Below are 19,670 nucleotides of genomic sequence, written 5' to 3'. Positions count from 1 at the left end.
CGTTTATGTTTACATATCAAATTCACTCTAAAAACTAAAAACAGGTCTGTTTAGACTAGTGTACACTCCTAACTTCTACTAACCGCCTTCTTAATCAGACAGAAATGATCTGAGGCTTTGAGATCTGAGGTCTCGCGAGATTTCCCGAGACTCTGTGGTTGTATGAGATCAGCAGGCACTCAGCAGCTGTCAAGAAGTTTACAAGGAAGCAGGAATGGCTAAAGTCGAGTTAACGCCGCTTAGACCGTGGGATGATTTCTTCCCTGGATCTGAACGATTTGCCAAACCAGACATCCGCGATTTATCGAAATGGAACAACAGAGTGGTTAGCAACCTGCTTTACTACCAGACTAACTACATGGCCATGGCTGTGGTTGTGTTTCTGATTGTGGGGTGAGTGCTGGATACATCAGCCTGTCTTTAACACACACACACACACACACACACACACACACACTCTGCTGCACTTCTGTAGTGACTTTCAATCTGTATTTATTTATCAATATTTGATTTACTTTGCATCCACACCATATTAATCTGCTGTGTTTAAATACAGCAGCTAACAGTAGTTCCAGCCTGTATCAAGACTTATAAGTGATCTTATGAGCTTCCAAGTATATTTAGTAATGCTTGGTTGAATCATGCTTTTCTCTTCATCCTACTAAGAACTTTGACTCATCAATATCTGACATCTTGATCCTGAGAGGAGCAAAGTGCTGAGTAAAAGAGGCCATATTGCCACATACACATCAGCTCCTACTCACTGTGTCTTGGGAAATGAGCTGCATTGCTGCAACATTTCTACCAATATGGAAACATGAAGTCATTGTAAATATAGCCACCCACAGTGATTGCTGACCCTGACGGCTATAAACTGCTGACCGTCTTAATGCCAGATCCGCAGGGACTCGGTAGGGTTTGTGAATGAAGTCCAGCTCCAGCCCCAAGAAGGAGCAGTGTTCATGTGACTCTCTCCTAACATGTATTATTCCAGTCACAACTTTAGTGTTCAAAGTATACTTTTTAGGCATGTCATCGAAGTTGATATAAGCACAATGCAGCCCAGGCAACACACATGGTGAAGTACTGTCTACACACTCATTTAATTACATTCATACACATTTGCACAGTGTAAAATACACCAATCAGCCATAACATTAAAATCACCTGCCTAATATTGTGCAGGTCCCCCTTTGTACCACCAAAACAGCTCTGACCCGTCGAGGCATGGACCCCACAAGATCTCTGAAGGTGTGCTGTGGTATCTGGCACCAAGACGTTAGCAGCAGTTCCAAGTCCTGTAAGTTGCGAGGTGGGGCCTCCATGGATCGGACACATCCCACAGATGCTTGATCGGATTGAGATCTGGGGAATTTGGAGGCCAAGTCAACACCTTGAACTCTTTATCATGTTCCTCAAACCATTACTGAACAATTTTTTTCAGTGTGGCAGGGTGCATTATCCTGTTGAAAGAGGCCACTGACATTAGGGAATACAGCTGCCTTGAAGGGGTTTACTTGGTCTGCAGCAATGTTTAGGTAGGTGGTATGTATGTAAGTAACATCCACATGAATGCCAGGACCCAAAGTTTGTCAGCAGAACATTGCCCAGAGCATCACACTTGCCTTCTTCCCATAGTGCATCCTGGTGCCATCTCTTGACCCTGTCGCTGATTCACTGATTGTCCTTCCTTGGACCACTTTTGGTAGGTACTAACCACTGCATCCTGGGAATACCCCACAAGACCTGCCATTTTGGAGATGCTCTGACCCAGTCATCTAGCCATCACAATTTGGCCCTTGTCAAAGTCACACAGATCCTTACGCTTGCCCATTTTTCCTGCTTCCAACACATCAACATTGAGAACTGATTGTTCACTTACTGCCTAATATATCCCACCACTTGACAGGAGCCACTGTAACGAGATAATCAATATTATTCACTTCACCTGTCAGTGGTTTTAATGTTATATAATACTTTACTTTTGTTTATAATACTTAAAGAAAAAAATTACACCCTGAATGACTTGTGTGTTAACCTTAATAATTAACGTGACCTTCACAATTTTTAATGAATGTTTTATTTAAAATTCTTACGTCAGCATGTTGGTCCCATTTCGTCTCACTTTGGTTACCATTTCCTACATTACCCACAATGCCATTTGACTACCTGCTGATAGCTGTGCAGTGGGATTCAGCCCTCGCTTCATTTCTACCTAAAGCGAGCGAAGCAGCAGCACTTCAGGCTTCAGACCTATAGTCTGTCCAGCATCCTCTCCTCCTCACCACCATCAGTGCCATCATACTCATCATCTCGTAGATCGCCAACAAGCCGAGCCGATTCTCCTCCCTAACTCAACTCTGCTGTGTCGTATGTCTGCATTGGATTCTGGAACTTTGAGTCCAACGTTTACTGTCTCCTCTAATTCTCTCTTAGATCTCATTAATATGACATTAATATGTCGCTGGTGAGTGACAAAAGAAGCTCTCGTTCCTATGACCTCAGTGCAACAAGACAAACTTGTCATTGGAATAACAAAAAAAAATGCAGCACCAGTCAAGACATTAGCAGCTGAATCGCTAAGGATATCACAGATATTTCAATATATACCTATTTCATGTGTTTCAGGAAGGAGTTTTGCTTTAAATGTGGCAGAACACATGCAGACATAGAGCTGAGTAGATGAGAATTAAAGGCTCTAAAACTTGTCCAGTACTTAAAAAGTGAAGTATGATCAAATCTGCATGATAACGGCTGAAGGGAGCTTTTGTGTTAAAAAATAATCATCCTTGTCTTCTTTTTGTTTCGTTTTCAAAACCCAGCAGGGTTTTTAAGCTGATGGTGATAAGATAAGATAAGCTAGAACTTTATTCATCCCGATTGAAATTCTTGTGCCAGAGGTTGCTCAAACAGATATATCACAACAATGTAGGAATAAAAGACAATATAGTGATAAATGAAGTAGTAAAAATAACCACAGTGCGTAATAGAATAGCAAAAAAGTGAGATACTTTAGTAGTGGATACTTTAGTAATGGATGACACAAGTCATAGTAATGGATGACTGCAAAGGTGCGTGCGCTACTGAGGACCCGAGACTCCGCCTTCAGAGGAGGTGACAAGGTGGCCCTAAGAACAGCGAAGGCCAAACTGTCCCGGGTCATCAGAGAGGCAAAGTGCATGCACGCACAAAGAATCCACAACCACTTCATGGCCAGCAGAGACACGCATGTGGCACGGCATCCAGGCCATCACCAACTACAGGACAACATCACCTGCCTGTGACAGTGATGCCTTCCTCTCAGATGCGCTGAACAACTTTGCTCGGTTCGAGGCGCAGAATGATATGACAACAAGGAAGACCACCCCTCCTCCCAATGACCAGGGAGGAGAGAGTCAGCCCGTGGAAGGCTGCTGGACCAGACAACATTCCTGGCAGAGTGCTCAGAGGATGTGCAGACCAGCTGGCGGATATTTTCACGGACCTCCCTGAGCAGCGCCGTCGTTCTGACGTGCTTCAAGTCCACCACCATCATCCCCGTGCCAAAGAAGTCTTCAGTGTCCTGCCTCAACGACTACTGTCCCATTGCACTTATTCCCATCATCATGAAGTGCTTCGAGAGGCTCGTCATGAGGCACATCAAGACCCTGCTGCCCCCCTCACTGGACCCCCTGCAATTCGCTTACCGTCCCAACCGCTTAACAGATGACGCCATCACCACCACCCCCCATCTGGCCCTCACCCACCTGGACAATAAAGACACATATGTTCGAATGCTGTTCATAGATTTCAGTTCAGCATTCAGCACAATCATCCCTCAGCACCTGATTGGAAAGCTGGGCCTGAACACCTCCCTCTGCAACTGGATCCTGGACTTCCTGACTGGGAGACCTCAGTCAGTTCGGATCTGGAACAGCATCTCCAACACCACCACACTGAGCACTGGGGCCCCCCAGGGGTGCTGTTCACTCTGCTGACTCACGACCGTGGTGGGTCTCATCAGCAAGAACAACGAGTCAGCATACAGAGAGGAGGTGCAGCAGCTAACGGACTGGTGCAGAGCCAACAACCTGTCTCTAAACGTGGAAAAAACTAAAGAGATGGTTGTTGACTTCAGAAGAGCACAGAATGACCACTCTCCGCTGAACATCGGCGGCTCTTCCGTGGAGATCATCAAGAGCACCAAGTTTCTTGGTGTTCACCTGGCGGAGAACCTCACCTAGTCACTCAACATCAGCTACATAGCAAAGAAAGCCCAGCAGCGCCTGTGCTTTCTGAGTAAAGCACATCTCCCACCCCCCATCCTCACCATGTTCTACAGAGGGAGTATCGAGAGCGCATCCTGAGCAGCTGCATCACTGCCTGGTTTGGGAATTGCACTGTCTCGGATCGCAAGACCCTTCAGCGGATAGTGAGGACAGCTGAGAAGATCATCGGGGTCTCTCTTCCCTCCATCGCAAACACTTACACCTCACACTGCATCCGCAAATCCATCAGCATTGTGGACGACCCTACACACCCCTCTCACACACTCTTCACCCTCCTGCCGTCTGGCAAACGGTACCGAAGCATTTGGGCCCTCACGACCAGACTGGGCAACAGTTTCTTCCTCCATGCCATCAGACTCCTCAATACTCAGAAACTGGACTGAAAGAACACACACACATACACACATACACACACAGCTGTGCATCCTTCATCCTCTTTGTAATTTTTTGCACATTACATTATGCTGCTACAATATTTATTATACTGTACATAGGCTGCTACTACTTATGTTTACACTATTTGCACTATTTCAGCAACTTATATTGTACTCTTTTCACTATTGTCACTGGATTCACTTTCTAATAGAAGTGTGTACTGGTCGGCGCTGCACTGGGACTTACTGTGCCCATTGTCTATCCCAGTTGTCATTGTACTGTCTTGTGCTGTCTGCACATGTTTGCACTTGTGCACTTTATGTATAAATTATGTAGTCCCTTGTAGTTCTGTTGTTCCGTGTTTGTCTTATGTAGCACCTTCGCCTTGGAGAAACGTTTCATTTTACTATGTACTGACTGGCTGTATATGGTTGGAATGACAATAAACTCTACTTGACTTGACTTAAAAAATAAGTAAGTACACAAAAATAAGTGGAGAAGTAGAAAAGTAGAAAGTGACATTACACATGATATTGCACTTTATATTGCACATGGTATTGCACATTCAAATGGTAGAATAGCAGAAGAATGATAATGCCCATGGTATTGCGCAATAATGGTATTGCACATGATAGTGATACTATTATTCTCAGTGTCCGATGTTACAACTGTACTTCCTGCAGAAGGGGGAGGAGTTACACAGATTGATGGCCATTGGTATAAAAGACCTCCTGTGGCATTCTGTGGTACACCTAGTCCCTGACCTAGTGAACTAGCATGAGGGTATGATTTTGTAAGTCGCCCTGTATAAGGGTGTCTACTAAATGCTGTAAATGTAAATGCTGTAAGACATAAAAGCAGATATGAAAATCGGAGTCATCTGCGCCAGCTTTCGGCAGTGTCCACAAAGCTGTTAGTTTGTTCATTGCTATTTTTCCTACGTCAAATTACACATAAGTGCTAAATAATTTGAGTTTATAATGTCCTGATATCCTATAATCCTTTAATTTAATGTTAAATTGTTATACTATAATATGACACTAAATATGCATTACGATCATGAATTCAAGTTAAAAAGAACGAAAGAAAGAAAGAACGAAAGAAAGAAAGAAAGAAAGAAAGACTGACCCCTCAGGATCACAGGCTGAAAGGTGACAGCAAACGGATCTGGACTTCAGGAAGCTCTATTCAGTAATGATAATCAGGCAAATATTTAACTGATTTGAATGAGTTTGCATTAGTTACTGACAGAAGTCTGAGAGCATGTTTGCGTTACATTTTCACAGAACCTCACCCAGTCTTTGCCTCAGTACTTTGCCACGACTGTATTTTCAGATGTACTTTAGATACGGTAGAATGCTATACATCATGCTGAAATTTAGTTATGTAAAGAGAACTTGCTGAAAGGATCAGTCATCTATCCAGTTTGGATGTTTGTCTTGAGGACCAAACTAGGGTTTGTTTGTATTCTCAGTCCATCACTAGATGTCACCATTCTCAAACACTGTGTGTTTTTTCCCCTTAGTGATGTTCTTGTCTTGGTCCATTTATCTCTGTCCTCAGGTTCATGAACCCCATTGGCATGTTCACCGGAGCAGCAGTAGTCGTAGCAGTGTTCCTTGGCGCGGTGTGGGCTGGAGACAACAAAGCTGTAATCAAGAACTTTAAGAAGGACAACCCTACACTGTTTATCTTTGTAGTGCTGTTTGCCAGCTACCTCCTTATGTCTCTCTTCGGTGGAGTCATGGTCTTCTTGTTGGGGATTAAACTCCCGCTAATCTGTGAGTCAGATTCTTTCTGACATTATATGCCATAGAAATTTTTAATCACATGCATTTCTGTCATGGTACTTGAAGCAGGATCGTAGGCTAGCTAGTGGATTTCTTAAAAATATTTAAACACTTAAAAGTCGTTAGACTCAAACAAACCTTATATAGAACGTCAAAGTTAATGGCTAACGTAAGTAATCATCTGAGAGCTACAACAACAATAACAAGCTATTTACATTTGTAGACGAAGTTGGCTGAGAGTTAATCCGCCATTTTTTTGAGCTGAGAAGCTTCAGAAAATATGACATCATTTCCTGTAAGGGAAAACAGTGAGCATCGAAGCTCTGATTTTTTAGGGAGCGAACGTTCCAGTGCACTGGAAGGATTTTGCGATTGAGACAACCCTTAAAAAAAATGGCCGACTCCCTGATCAATGCCCTGACTCCTGAACTAGGGAGCTGATTGAGACACACCCACATTTGTTCATGTCTTGTGATTGACGATTCAGGAAGACGATTGAGGAAGAGCATTGTGCCGTCAATGCTCATTGTTTCAAATTAGGATGCAACAGAATGGGAAAAGTTAACCATACAAGCCAGCATCTTGATTTTCTGAACAAAATATCTGCTTACTACCTTTTTTTTTTTCTCACAGCGCATTGCTGTAGAAATGTATAGCATACAAAAAGTACACAATTATTGTGAATATTTACCAGCACCACTCCTATCCTTCAGGAGCAGAGATGTCACTTTGGTGTAGAAATTCTGTTTTAGGTTTTCATGACTAGAAATATCGTCAACACACCCGTATTATTGTGTACACATTCTTACCCCAGATTCAGTGTGCTAGTTTATTGGTATTGGTGAAAATGAAACTGTAAGCCATAAAGTACATAAAGCATCTCAATGCAGTTCAGTCTTGTCCTTTTGCATTCCAGTGATCTTCACTCACGCGTCACTGCGTCTGCGCAACATGAAGAACAAGCTGGAGAATAAGATGGAGAGCGCAGGGCTGAAGAAGTCACCCATGGGCATTCTACTGGAAGCACTCGGCCAACAGGAAGAGAATTTAAGCAAGATTCAAGACTTCTTGGAGAGCAAGCTCAAGGAATGACAGCGAAGTTTCCTTGATTTCAGTCTGCATGATCAAGATCCAGGTGTACGGATGATTACATCTCCAAAAGATGTGTGAATGTATGCTCAAGTGCTTGCAGTGAGATTTCTATCAAGTAACATGATGAGATCATTTACAAATGTTACAAAGCACTATTTTTCTATGAATTGAAATTTTCTCTTTTTTCTATGAAAGGTACTTTTTTTTTTTTTTTTTAGAAAGAACCAAAGATAATGAGAACTGTTGCAAGATATAGGAAGGGATCATTGCAGGATGTGATGCTAAAGTGCTAACTCATGATGAATGTTCTTCCTCCAGTTGCCAGATGACTAAACTGGCTTATGAAAGTAGCTTCTGGGCTCAAGTACTGTTAACATGACTTGAAGGTATACTTCTCAACTTCTCATGCCTGGTAGCTTTATATGAGCTTTATTTAATCTATGATAAACCAAAGTCCGTTGGTATTATTTGCTTGTTTTCTGTGAGTTTTCTGTATTTGAATGCATCTCATTTAACTGGAACAGGCATGGACAGCAGCATGTCTTAGTTCAAGAGGAAATAATGCGAGGAATCATTTAGACTGTGAAAGTCGTAAGCGTTTGTCTTCAACATATTTTGAGTTACAAAATCTTATGTTCGTTTCTGATAAATCACTCATAAATACCAAAATGTTTATTATTAATAACGAAGAAATAACTTATCTTGAAGTGTCTAAAAATTCAGTGTTAAATATTGTGTGCAAGGGATTAGTTACACCAAAAACACTCCATGATGTTATTCAATGACAAATAAAATAAAAAGTGCTTTTTTCCCCACAGTACACTCTTTCATGGCTCATCTTAACAAAAATCATAAGAGAGAGAATACCGCCCTCACAAACACACTGTGACTGACCCTGGTGATCTCATCAATAGGTGCAGTAGATTACAGGGCCTGTTTGTGCATGGCTGAGTTTGAGCATCTGCAGTTACTCATATGGCTGCTCTTCTGCACTGCTGAATCAGCAACAGCTCTCATAATATCCTTCCTTTTCCAAGCTGCACCCCATGTGAGCTAATTAATCCTGCTTTGTTCCTCAATTTCCTGGGGTGTACATTAAGTAAGAAATAAAACACTATGGGATGTGCTGTTGTAGGAAAATTATCAATGGTGGCATGGTGTGATGCCACCTAGACGGTGATTATTGTCCAACAATACCATAGCACATAGTACAAATCCACATTTATAATTAAATGTAACTATACATATACACTATATGGCCAAAAGTTTGTGGACACCTGACCATCAGTCCCATATCTGGGTCTTTTCCAAGCTGTTGCCACAAAGTTGGAAGCACATAATTACATAGAATGTCGCTGTATGCTGTAGCATGACAATTTTACCTTCACTGGAACGAAAAGGCCCAAACATATTCCAGCATGACAATGCCCCTGTGCACCAACCGAGCTCCATGAAGACATGGTGTGCCAAGGGTGGTGTGGAGGAACTCGAGTGTCCTGCCCAGAGCCCTGACCTCAACCCCACTGAACACCTTCAGGATGAACTGGAATGCCGAAAGCACTTCAGACCTCATCATCTGACATCAGTGTCTATTCTCACTAATGCTCTTGTGGCTGAATGAGCACAAATCCCCACAGCCACGCTCCAAAATCTAGTGGAAAGCCTTCCTAGGAGAGTAGAGGTTATTACAACAGCAAAGGGGGACTAAATCTGAAATGGGATGTTCAAAAAGCAAATATGAATATGATGGTAAGGTGTCTGCAAACTTTTGGCCATATAGTGTACATTGTGCAATGTCCACAAAACAAGTTAGTTCCTGTTACCAGGTTATAGCACCTATAAACACTCATCCCTTCACCAGGCTTTCTTCTTCTCTTTCTTGAAGTTAATAAGACAATAACTTGTCTTGTTACAGAGAAATCAGAACGTGTCCTGAAGAATGACACCTATGACTCCTTCCATAAATGTTACATACACGTCTCCTTACAGAAAGCGTCACCACATCGGTTTACTTCTTAAATATCATTTTTAATGCATTTATTATTAGCCTTAGATTATGTAACATGTCCAACATCCAAATCCCTGTGAATGAGTTACTGCTATAGAAAAGATAGTGTGTTAGAAGGAGTGTATTAAAGTATCATTTGAACTATAGCTGTTGTTATAGAAAAATTAAACACCTTCTGACCAATCAGGTTCAAGAATTCAACAGCACATGGTATACTGTGGTATAATAGAATATAACATTAAACCACTCACACTTTTCAGGCAGAATATACATTTCAGTCAGTAATATACTGTAAATATGGTACTCTTTAACATCTCTCTGAAACTGATACTAGTTTTCCCAAGGAACTTGGAAACTGCTTTGACGCTGTCTCTTGTTAAAAGTTAAATAAATAACATTAAATTTGAGCTTCAAGCAATCAATTTAATAACGTACATGAGCAAGCACTACTCACTGAATGGATGTAGCAATAAGTCAGAGGGAGTGCAGATGCTATTGCAGGAACCTCTCCAAACAGAGCTCTAACAGCTGTGTGCGTTTGCTGTAGTGTGTCCCTAAATGACTGCAGTGCTGTACTTCAGTCCTTGATAAGTGGCCTAGCATGTTTAGTTTGTTCCTAACATTCAGTAGAAACGATACACACACCAATAAAAATCTGATACCTAATCTGATTATGCGTTAAGCTTTATTCAGCTGTGGATCCTTAGCCTATTTGATCCAGGATGTATTCCTGAACAAGTTCACCGGGCCATCACAGTGTATCCCAAACATTCATACACAGACTCTCAGACTCATTCATATCTATAGGCGTAGCTGAAACCTGAACCAGGAGAGGAAAAGAAATCCACGCAGGCATGGGATGAGCCTGCGGAAGTCCACACAGACGGTAATCCGAGCTCAGTAGTGCGTGAGGCACCAACACTACCTGCTGTGACTTCCTGTTCAACCTCCTCTTCTGTAACAGCTGTACACGAGAAAATGGAGTGGTTTATCTCACTCAAAAGGACAAATAAAAAATGAGCTTCACTAAAAAAAGCCAAACAATATAAGCTGCAACATTCCTCGCCATTGCTTCAGACTGAGCACTTTACAATAATTCTAAAAGCACTCGTACTGTATTGCACAGTAGGAGCCTCAGCACTGTAGAAGGTGTGCAGTGACTAGTGCGGGAATAGTTTACATACTAGCAGGCTTAGCCAAAGTACTACAACATAAACTGTAATTCGAGTACCTCTGACAAGGCTATACTGTCAGGCAGAGTGTTTAAGAGCTATTTTACAGTTGGGGTACTGACACACCAGTGAATCCTGTGGTGTTAAACTGTAAGTTTCCCTTAGCCATTAGTTAAGCATGATGTCATCATAAATGATCTTGACATACAGATGGTGTTGCAACATGTTTCATCTTCATAAACTTTCCTCCTTGAAGTACAGTGTAAAAATCTGATCATGTTTAGCATTAAGAGCAAAATAACTCCCAATCCGCTTTTGAAATGGTGCGGTTTGGCTTCTAATAATTAGAGGGCATTGTTTAGTACGCTTACAAACTTGCTTGCCTGTGGTTTGCCTCATAATTAGAAGGTAGGTACAAGACCATCTTCTGACCTGAAAGTGCAAAAGGTCAAGCCATTCCTTTCAAGGTAAAAGTGTGCTTCAGAAATAGATGTTTGAAGTTTGAAGAATTATCTGCTACCAGGCCACTGATGTTGGCCACTAAAGAAAGACCCAGTCATACACATTTGTATTAAATGGCACTTGGATGGAGCATGAAGTGCCTGGTAAGGTAAGATACAGATAGAAGGCCATTGTTTGTTTTGAAGACCAGCGTCAGCTGCTGCTGCCCTCCCTGATAGCTTTGTGCAGCTGTTGTGTCTCGAAGGGAGAAAAAAGAGAGACAGCGGGGCACAGCTGTGACCTGAACATCCCAGTTTGTTTGGGGAGAGCAGTGAGCTGTGGACCAGAGTTTACTAGAGTACAGTATCCACTTGCACCAGCTGAATAGTTCTATGATGAGTCCTAATCCATATGTTGTGAGAAGAATAAAACTAGCATTAGGTAAAATCTAATTTAAGATTTAAGATACTAGTAACTAGTATTGTGTAAACTGATCGTAGACAACTCTTTTCAGGGGAAAGTAGCTAACACATGCTCAAAAAAGTCAGTCATGGTCATTCATTAAAATGTCAAAACATATATGATGTACAAGGACAATTTTCTAAAGACAATTAGTCTATAGCATTTCGTATAGAAAGTAGTCATCTTTGGTCAAACTAGATATGTATTTACAAATCAGAGTCAAACCAACTATTTCCGTACTTATAAAATACTATCATTTTTAGGCACCATAACCCTGATCAGGAGAAAGAGTTTGGTAAAAGTGAGTGAGTATAATTTCTCTCAAGAATGCAAACGAAGAGTGAAGTGTTGGGAAACAGAGCTGAAGGAAAATGTTATGGATTTTTATTCCATAAGATTGTCTGCCAAATGACAAAATATAAATGTATGCACAGCTAAGAAAAGTTTCAAATGAACAAAGTAGGGTATGGGTGGGACAAACAATGGTGATCAGTGATTGGTTTTTTGGGAACGTCGGCTCAAGAAAGGGCAAGTCAGGCTTTACACACTGGTGGCGAGTCGACCAAACCTGCTCTCTCAACTCGTATAACCAGCAGCTGTGATTGTGAGCTGGAGAGCTGTATCGAGTGCAGGACAGTTGCTAATGTCTGCGCAAACACTCCATAGAACTGCTGCTAAGCTCTATATTGAAATAAAGTTGCTGAAATGGTCTAAGAAGTCTTCAAAAATCTAGCAAAAAAAGTCACCATGTCGGCAAAACTGGATAGCGATCACCGTCACCAGCCAATCATAAACACGATCTGACCTTAACAGGAAATACTAAATCTATGACTGTGACCCGGGGAAGCACTTAGTGTCTTTCCCAGTACAATATTTCCTTCAAGCAAGGTCTGTAAAGTTAGTCATCTTAGTGAAATGTAAATACTGCTGTAGAATGAAGTGGTGACTCTAAGCTCTAATATTTGTACTTTGCTCTTGTTCTGCTTGAGCACTCGTGCTACAACAGCTTTTTATTAACAGACCAGAGCAATGAATGGCAGCAGCTGAAACCTGATCTGCATTCAGAATTTCCAACTTGGCGACTGTTTAGATCTCTTGAGCAACTTTGTTTCAAAAAAGAGCGTAGTGACAAACTTACATACTGTGCAGATGACGTTCAAGCTAGGCTACGATACAACTGCTAAATGTAAAACTTAAAGTATAACCAAGTTTAAACTTGAGTTTAAGAAGAATAATCTGCTGTCCCAGCTTGTGCTTGTATTGTGTTGCTACAGTGTTTCTCAGGATGTCCTGTTAGGATGAAGGAGTAGAATGTACTTCAAGTGTCTACATGGAGTACTTTCAGATGTTGCGTATTAGAAGTATAACAATAAAGACCAAGAAAGAGTGTGGAGAACTATGAGGGCTCTGAAATGTTTGATTAGCACAACATTGAAACTAATCTACACTTTAACTTAAAAAGTCAGAAGCAGCCTAACAAATGTTTTACAGAACTTAAACTGGATCATTTCTTTTCATATATAGTGAATTCTTCGATCAAGCCAAAGTATTATACATACACACACATACACACTGGAAATGGGTATTGCAGGTGTGATTTTCTCTTACTGAGCTATGTAAACATAGCTGGTCTAGTTTTGGTCCCCATGAGGAATGAGTGGGTGTGCCGGCTCTCCTACAGGTTCTTCTGGTTTTCTATATATGCAGCAAAACAGCATTTGTCTGTAGTCTTACACTGGAAAGAATGCAAGGCATTAGATCTCTTCGTTGAGAGAACATGTTCACATCTGGGTTGTAGAACAAAACAATGCATTTCTAGTTAACTGACTATGTGCTAATCAGTCTTTCTCCTCAATGCCACCAGTATAATTAAGACCCAGGTTTCATTAAATCATACTACAATCTTATTTAAAGACTGTCGAAGGTTTAGAGCTTGAACTCTAAATCCATTTCGACTTTTAAAGAACTCAAAAACCATTTAATCAATTTGCTTCATTTATCACTCACCATGCAACATGTCTTATCTTTACTATGTTTTAAATGATAAACGTTTTGTTTCGTTTGGTTATTGTTCTTTAATTCAAAGAAATTTCATTGATAGAAATTACTAAGAACCAGCTTAACATTTCTGATGACTATATATTACACATTTCTCAAAAAAGCACATAGAAAAAAAATTCTCTTTAAAAATGACAAAAAATAAATTCTATACAGAATTTACATATACATAAACAGCTCTCTGCTAGAGAGAGAGAGAGAGAGAGAGAGAGAGAGAGAGAGAGAGAAAGATGTCAAACATCAGGCCTTGGTTTCTGCTATTGGATGCAGTCAGATTTGGGGGAAAAAAAAGTAAGTTTTGGCTTTAAGGAATAAAGAGAAGCTATGTTCCAATGCTTAGTAATAAGTAATGTAGAATATTCCAGGGCATGATTTACACACACATGGCATGGGCAAGCTATCAGGAACATGGCTGGTAGCTGGTCAGTGTTTGTCAAGCACCTTTCCAAAGTAGTCTTTATCTTGTCAATACCATGATACAGATTCCTGCTCTTTTCATAAGATACATAGCAGATGGGCAAAGCAACACAATGTATTTTAAATAATGAGTGTAAATAATTCAGCAGGTAAATACATGATTAAAAGAGCAACACCGGCTGGACTGGGGTAACCTGGGGAAGAGAAAAAAAATACTGAATGACCTTCCATTTTTTTGCATAGCCATATTCAAAGCCCTTGTGAATCCAATGTTTATGCATAATTATATATAAAATATTTGTAAAAAATAATTTCCCTACAAGAGAGTTAACTTCAATAGCAATATAAAGGTTAATGCTTCAAGTTCTTTAAACAAACTGCAAAATGTCCATGGGAGATTTTACACACAACAGAAACCAGCTGAGTTTAGTCCTTCATATTAATATTTGCTTTGTGTCCATGAAGAGGATTTACGATTGTAATATCCTTCCATGGCAATGGAATGGTCCAGGCTATTTGGCTCGAATAGCACCTTCCTCGGCCCAATCACTATTACCATATTAACAAATCCCAAAGAAATTCCACAGCAGGCATTCATCAGGGCAGGCCAAGCTCCAGAAGTGCTAGCACCACACACACACACTCAAAATGTGTTGCTCTCCAGAGGGTCCCAAAGGCCTGTTTCGGTTCTCTTACAAGGGGAATGCACTCGGGCTCTCCGAGCTGGCTGAACGCCGTCGTGCACTGTCCTTGCCTGGTAACATTCCTTAAAACACTGATGCTTTGAACTCGTCACCCGCGGAGTAAAAACAGGGATTTGAGAAAGGCACAAAGCATGAAAAAGTTATCTTAATTTCCTACACTATAGTTCCAGGCTTGGAGTCTTCGTGCCAGTAAAGTGTCTGATCCTCAGAGTCAAAACTGTCCACTGGGCTACTCAGGTGTGAATCCATTTGGTTTACATCTATGTATGACCTGAAATATAAAATATGGCATTAGAAATGTGCATCAGGAAATCAATTTTCTGACTGAATATTTCTGAATATTTTAACCCCTGGTTGTCCACATTAAATGAGAGGAAGCATAGAGCCAGAGAAATTAAATTATGATAGTATTATATTATAGTATGCAATCTATATTTCAGATCCCCTTCCTCAGATTCAAAGAGAATAAAGAAGAGTAATAATTAAGAAAATTCAACCACTTTCACATTAGAAGGTGTTGTACACATAGCTACTGCTAAGTGAACTTTTTTATGAAGATGTTTGCTCAACATAGGGTTAAAACATTCATACAAATGATGAAGAACGTGCACAATCACAAGTACAACGCACAGCAATCAAGACATGTCACATGTTCGTCCTCAGAACAAGACGCCACCCGTTTAGTTTGATACCCGACACACAGGACCAACCCACCACCACTGAACACACAAACCTATCCAGCAGTAGGTTCAATAAAGCTGAGCTACCAGACAGGTTTAGTGCATCAGGAAAATGATTGTTAGGAGTGACAACAGTTAATTGAGCACACAGGTTAGAGAAGCAGTGTGGGGTTTGTATGCAGCTCACCACATTGTTTAGTGCTGCAAGTTGCACTAGCACTGAGTGTAATAATAGTCCTGGTCATAACCACTGGCAACAGCACCAGGCATGTCTAAAGTTCCTGGAGCTGGGCTCCTCCTACCAAACGGAGATGGAGCTCTGGGGCCTGGGGGCGGAGCTAGGAGACGGGGCTGGCGGCTGGCACGAAAGGGATGGTGGTTAGTCAGATAAAGCAGAAACCTGTGCGTGTTTTCTCTTCACACACAACTAGGAATATGTGAGCCAAGGACATGATGTTAAGACCTTTCTGTCTGGAGAAACACAGACACTTAAAGCCATGCAACTTTCCTTTCATGGGAGGACAAACCCAGAAATTTCCACATAAACCGCAGCAACATGGAGCACAAACAACCAGAGACGTCAATAACTCAACTCACAAAACAACACACAGAAAAACAGAGCAAAACACATAACTAGCACATTTTTACTTACTATCAAGGGCTACATTTAGCAAGGAGGCTTTATTAACCATGTCAGTTTTGGAGCCATCACAGCCCGACCGCTCCACCCGATAGCGGGAAGAAGGAGGTGGAGGGAGGGAGAAGTAAGAGGATGAGGAAGAACAAGCACTAGGTGAGAAGGAAGGAGGTGGGTAGTGCCAGGAGGGTGCGGGGTGTGGACTGAAGGCATGTCTATGAGAAAGAGGATGGGAGAAACGGGGAGAGAGAGGGGAGATGCAGGCATTGTAGAGAACATAGTACAAGAACACAGTCCTAAACTCTATTGAGTTATAACCCATAGTACACCGAAAGCAAAAGAATCACTTATCACAAAAAGATGTAGTAAGTGCTAATCAGCAAAATATATTTTGTGTGGCCCAAGTGAGCAGCTCAGTGTTGAAACTGATCCAGTGAGATGCAATGAGTGCATTCCTAAGGCATAAGGTGCATGTCACTGTGGTTAAGACAATTAATGCAAGGACTACAGGGTAATTAAGGCCTAGAGGCTCTTACCGACTCTGTGGAAGGTGACTGTGATGGACTGAATTGTAGCTATAGGCATGCTGTGGATGAAGGCCCATGCTGTATTCTGATAAACCCACGGACAAGTGATCTCGCCAGGTCCCTGTGTTGGATGCTGTAGAAACTGGAAATCAAGAATAATGCAATTCAGTCAAGTCAGTGTATAAAAAAAAACATTTAAATAATGTCTTCCTAAGGAGAGCATTAGACTAAAAACACAGACACGTTTCTTTTATTAGCCATTAGTGACTAGGGCTGCACGCTGTTGAAGAAAAATGAGACTTGCGATAACTTGTTTAATAACATTTAATAGTAAAATCAATTTCAATTATATTTATATACTGAAAATTACATAAATAACATACATGTTTCATGTTCTTTTGCAGAAAAGAAAGCATTCTCTGCTATCTGCGTCGCCCTAAAACTGACTTTTTGAACTATTAAAATCATTCAGTTATCGCAAGCCCTTGCGATCTGCGTATCGCGATATTTGCATTTGTGATATTTCCATAATTACGATATATTGTGCAGCCCTACTAAGGGCTATGGACTAAGTGTGTATGTCACAGAGATCAAAATTTTATTTGGGTGATATATTGTGATTTTTATTTCCACATGCGATGGTCATGTATGCAAATGTTATGCGCTAGCTATTATTCTTTTACAGAACTTATACAAACATTTCACTGAAATCATCACTTTGTTTTATTTCCAAGCATTTAATTATAATGCAATTAGTAAGTTATATACCACATCTTACCATCTTATATATTTCAGAAACCTGCATACTGGAACAGGACCAGGCTACAGAAGCAGAACTCAGAGAATAATACTGATTGAAGACTTAACCTTAAACCTTATATTCTGTTAACAATGTATACTTAGTGACCTGGATCATCTTATTTAAATGTACACTGCTGAAATTGCGAAATTTACTCAATATCTCTCTGAATTATTAGCAATATTAATAACATTTGAAATGGACACACAAAACCACTTCAGCTGCTTTGAGGATACTTCTGAAGGTGAGTGAGTGTCAAGAATAAGAAAGAGTCTACAATTAGCCTTTTTGTTTCATATGTATGAATAGGAGTCATTTTAAAGACTTATTTTAAACTTGTTATATGCTAATCAACATTATGTAAACAATGGATACATTTCTTCACACTCATTACGGAAATGGAGAAAAGCACAGAAAGTTGGGTTATTATTTTCAGCATTGTTCTACAATTTGTGCCATTTCGACCTACACAGAACATATAGGTTTACATGAAGACGAAAGCAGAAATGCCTAACCTGAGGCGTATGAGGTGCTGCGATCATTATAGCCGTAAGCATGTGGTGTCATCCTGTAGGCCTGGCTTTGCTGGGACTCCCTCTCGTACTCGTACGGCATCTGCTTGTGTGCTGTGTTCCGGTTATACCAGCCTCGTAAGTGCTCGGCCACCATAGCCTTCTGCATGTTCCTCGTTAGGTTTTCGTTCCTCGATGGCGGCCGACTCCTCGCCTGCCTCAGTGTAGCATATGGATTCTGGCTCATGCTGTCCATCTCAGTGTGACTGTAGTCACTGTACTGTTCCTGTGCATGGTAAGACAGAGTCTGGTATGAAGGATTTATGCTATAATGGCCCGCTGTCTCATCCTCATATGCGTAGCTTCCATTGGTGTATGGATCCGCATAGCAGGGGTATCCGGTGACGTAGTAGGCTGTTGTGGTGGGCCTGGTCGGTGCCTTATAGGTGTAGCACTGAGACTCGTTCTGTGCCAGGTTGGGCATGCTGCCTGTGTTAGCATAGACGTAGTCCCTCTGGCGACGATGGCGGTTTCGAGCACGCGAATGGGCGCAGTACTCTGTGCTTGACTGACTGGTGTGTGAGGACACATCGTCAAGTACCTCAGTGCTGTTGCTGCGTCGGGCAGCAGGGGTGATGGTGAACACAGGCTCAGGGCCGTCACACTCTGAGGTAAAGAGGGACTGAGACTCCAGACTGCCACTGCGCTGGCGGAAGTGCTCAGGCGCGTCCTCCTCACACCTGTGTGCGCGTACATACACACCAAATAGGTCAGAATCATTCTAAAGAAGCTTTGAAATGGAGAATTTGACCAAAAATGCTAGCATGACTATCCGTGACTAAGAAATAACAGGTTATAGCAGTTAGCATGATTATATTCACCAGATGTAAATAGATATTATTGACTGTCACTTATGTTTTTGTGGTGTAAACTTGCTCCAGCAGTGTGGAGGCTAAAGTCAATGAGATTAGTCATGGTGGGGTTGAAATGGATGGATATTAAGTGGGACAGATGGAGGCATGTTGGAGGGCTGGAGATGGATGTCTGTACAGTGTACAGTGTTGAGGTTTTCAGTACCTGAGCTGGATGCTGCTGAAGGCATTGCGTGTCAGCTGGGGAGTGGGAGGCATGCTGCGCGAGTTCCCTGCTTGCCTGGAGGGAGTGTAATAGGGGCTACTATGCGGTGATAAAGTATCTTGGTGGATGTAGGAGTAAGGTTCTTGGACTTCGCCATAGTTTAATCTATAACACAGATAAGAAGATTGCTTTCACAATGTTGACTTCCTCTAACGAGTTATCGTTATGGAAACCAATCACTCAAGGGCAAAAAAAACCCAATTACTTCCTGCCACACTTCGCAACTGAAGGATTACCTCATTGATCAAAAAGCTGGAAGAGCTGAATGATATTTTGTCTACTGAAAAAAAAAAATCCTTTATTACACTGCAACTGTGACTCACTAACTAAAGTAGTAAGTAGTAAGCAATTCTGCAAAAGCTTCCTCTGTAACACTACATTTTCTTTTCTGCCTCTTTAATTTGTTTCCGTGTTTTTAGCAGTCATTCAAGAACAAGCTCCTCTCACACTATTTTTAACACGCTGAGTGTGCTTGATACGATAAGAGGTATAGATAGAGGTAGAAACCCAAGTAGGAATGTATGTCTGGTTTCTAACAAGCCTTAACATGATTTAACAAGCCTCGACCAGCCTAAGCCCCAAATGCAAAGG

The 19,670-nt window shown here is 41.3% G+C and overlaps 2 protein-coding genes across 9 annotated transcripts in view; one reads left to right on the top strand and one right to left on the bottom strand.

Moving 5' to 3' along the window:
- The first annotated feature begins 140 nt into the window (after nt 1–140).
- Nucleotides 141–8,342, top strand: arl6ip5a (ADP-ribosylation factor-like 6 interacting protein 5a). The gene is made up of 3 exons (XM_026920277.3): nt 141–393; nt 6,207–6,424; nt 7,350–8,342. Exons 1-3 carry the CDS (start codon nt 215–217, stop codon nt 7,523–7,525), a joined length of 573 nt encoding a protein of 190 aa, XP_026776078.1. The 5' UTR covers nt 141–214; the 3' UTR covers nt 7,526–8,342.
- Nucleotides 8,343–11,929: 3,587 nt separating this feature from the next.
- Nucleotides 11,930–19,670, bottom strand: part of frmd4ba (FERM domain containing 4Ba) — a 51,128-nt gene continuing 43,387 nt past the window's right edge. For 2 of the 8 annotated variants that reach the window (XM_053227100.1, XM_053227099.1), the window contains exons 20-25: nt 19,020–19,184; nt 17,946–18,682; nt 16,641–16,773; nt 16,120–16,319; nt 15,655–15,825; nt 11,940–15,058 (exon numbers count right to left, since the gene is read on the bottom strand). In XM_053227100.1, the coding sequence (XP_053083075.1) occupies nt 15,806–15,825; nt 16,120–16,319; nt 16,641–16,773; nt 17,946–18,682; nt 19,020–19,184 (1,255 nt within the window). In that variant the 3' untranslated portion in view covers nt 11,940–15,058; nt 15,655–15,805. Of the gene's footprint in view, nt 15,059–15,654; nt 15,826–16,119; nt 16,320–16,640; nt 16,774–17,945; nt 18,683–19,019; nt 19,185–19,670 lie in introns of all 8 variants that reach the window. The other 6 variants (XM_053227092.1, XM_053227094.1, XM_053227080.1 and 3 more) reach the window with 5 other exon arrangements.

This window comes from Pangasianodon hypophthalmus, chromosome 2, assembly GCF_027358585.1.
Source record: "Pangasianodon hypophthalmus isolate fPanHyp1 chromosome 2, fPanHyp1.pri, whole genome shotgun sequence".
In the NCBI taxonomy this organism is placed as follows: domain Eukaryota; kingdom Metazoa; phylum Chordata; class Actinopteri; order Siluriformes; family Pangasiidae; genus Pangasianodon; species Pangasianodon hypophthalmus.
Note: the sequence above shows the minus strand (reverse complement) of the source record. Positions and strands in the feature narration are given on the sequence as shown.

Bases quoted from the DNA above. Each gene is read 5' to 3' on its own strand.
- arl6ip5a (XM_026920277.3), top strand. From the start codon at position 215: ATGGCTAAAGTCGAGTTAACGCCGCTTAGACCGTGGGATGATTTCTTC. The intron at 394-6,206 runs GTGAGTGCTGGA...CTCTGTCCTCAG, and splicing joins GTTGTGTTTCTGATTGTGGG to GTTCATGAACCCCATTGGCA. The intron at 6,425-7,349 runs GTGAGTCAGATT...TTTGCATTCCAG, and splicing joins GATTAAACTCCCGCTAATCT to TGATCTTCACTCACGCGTCA.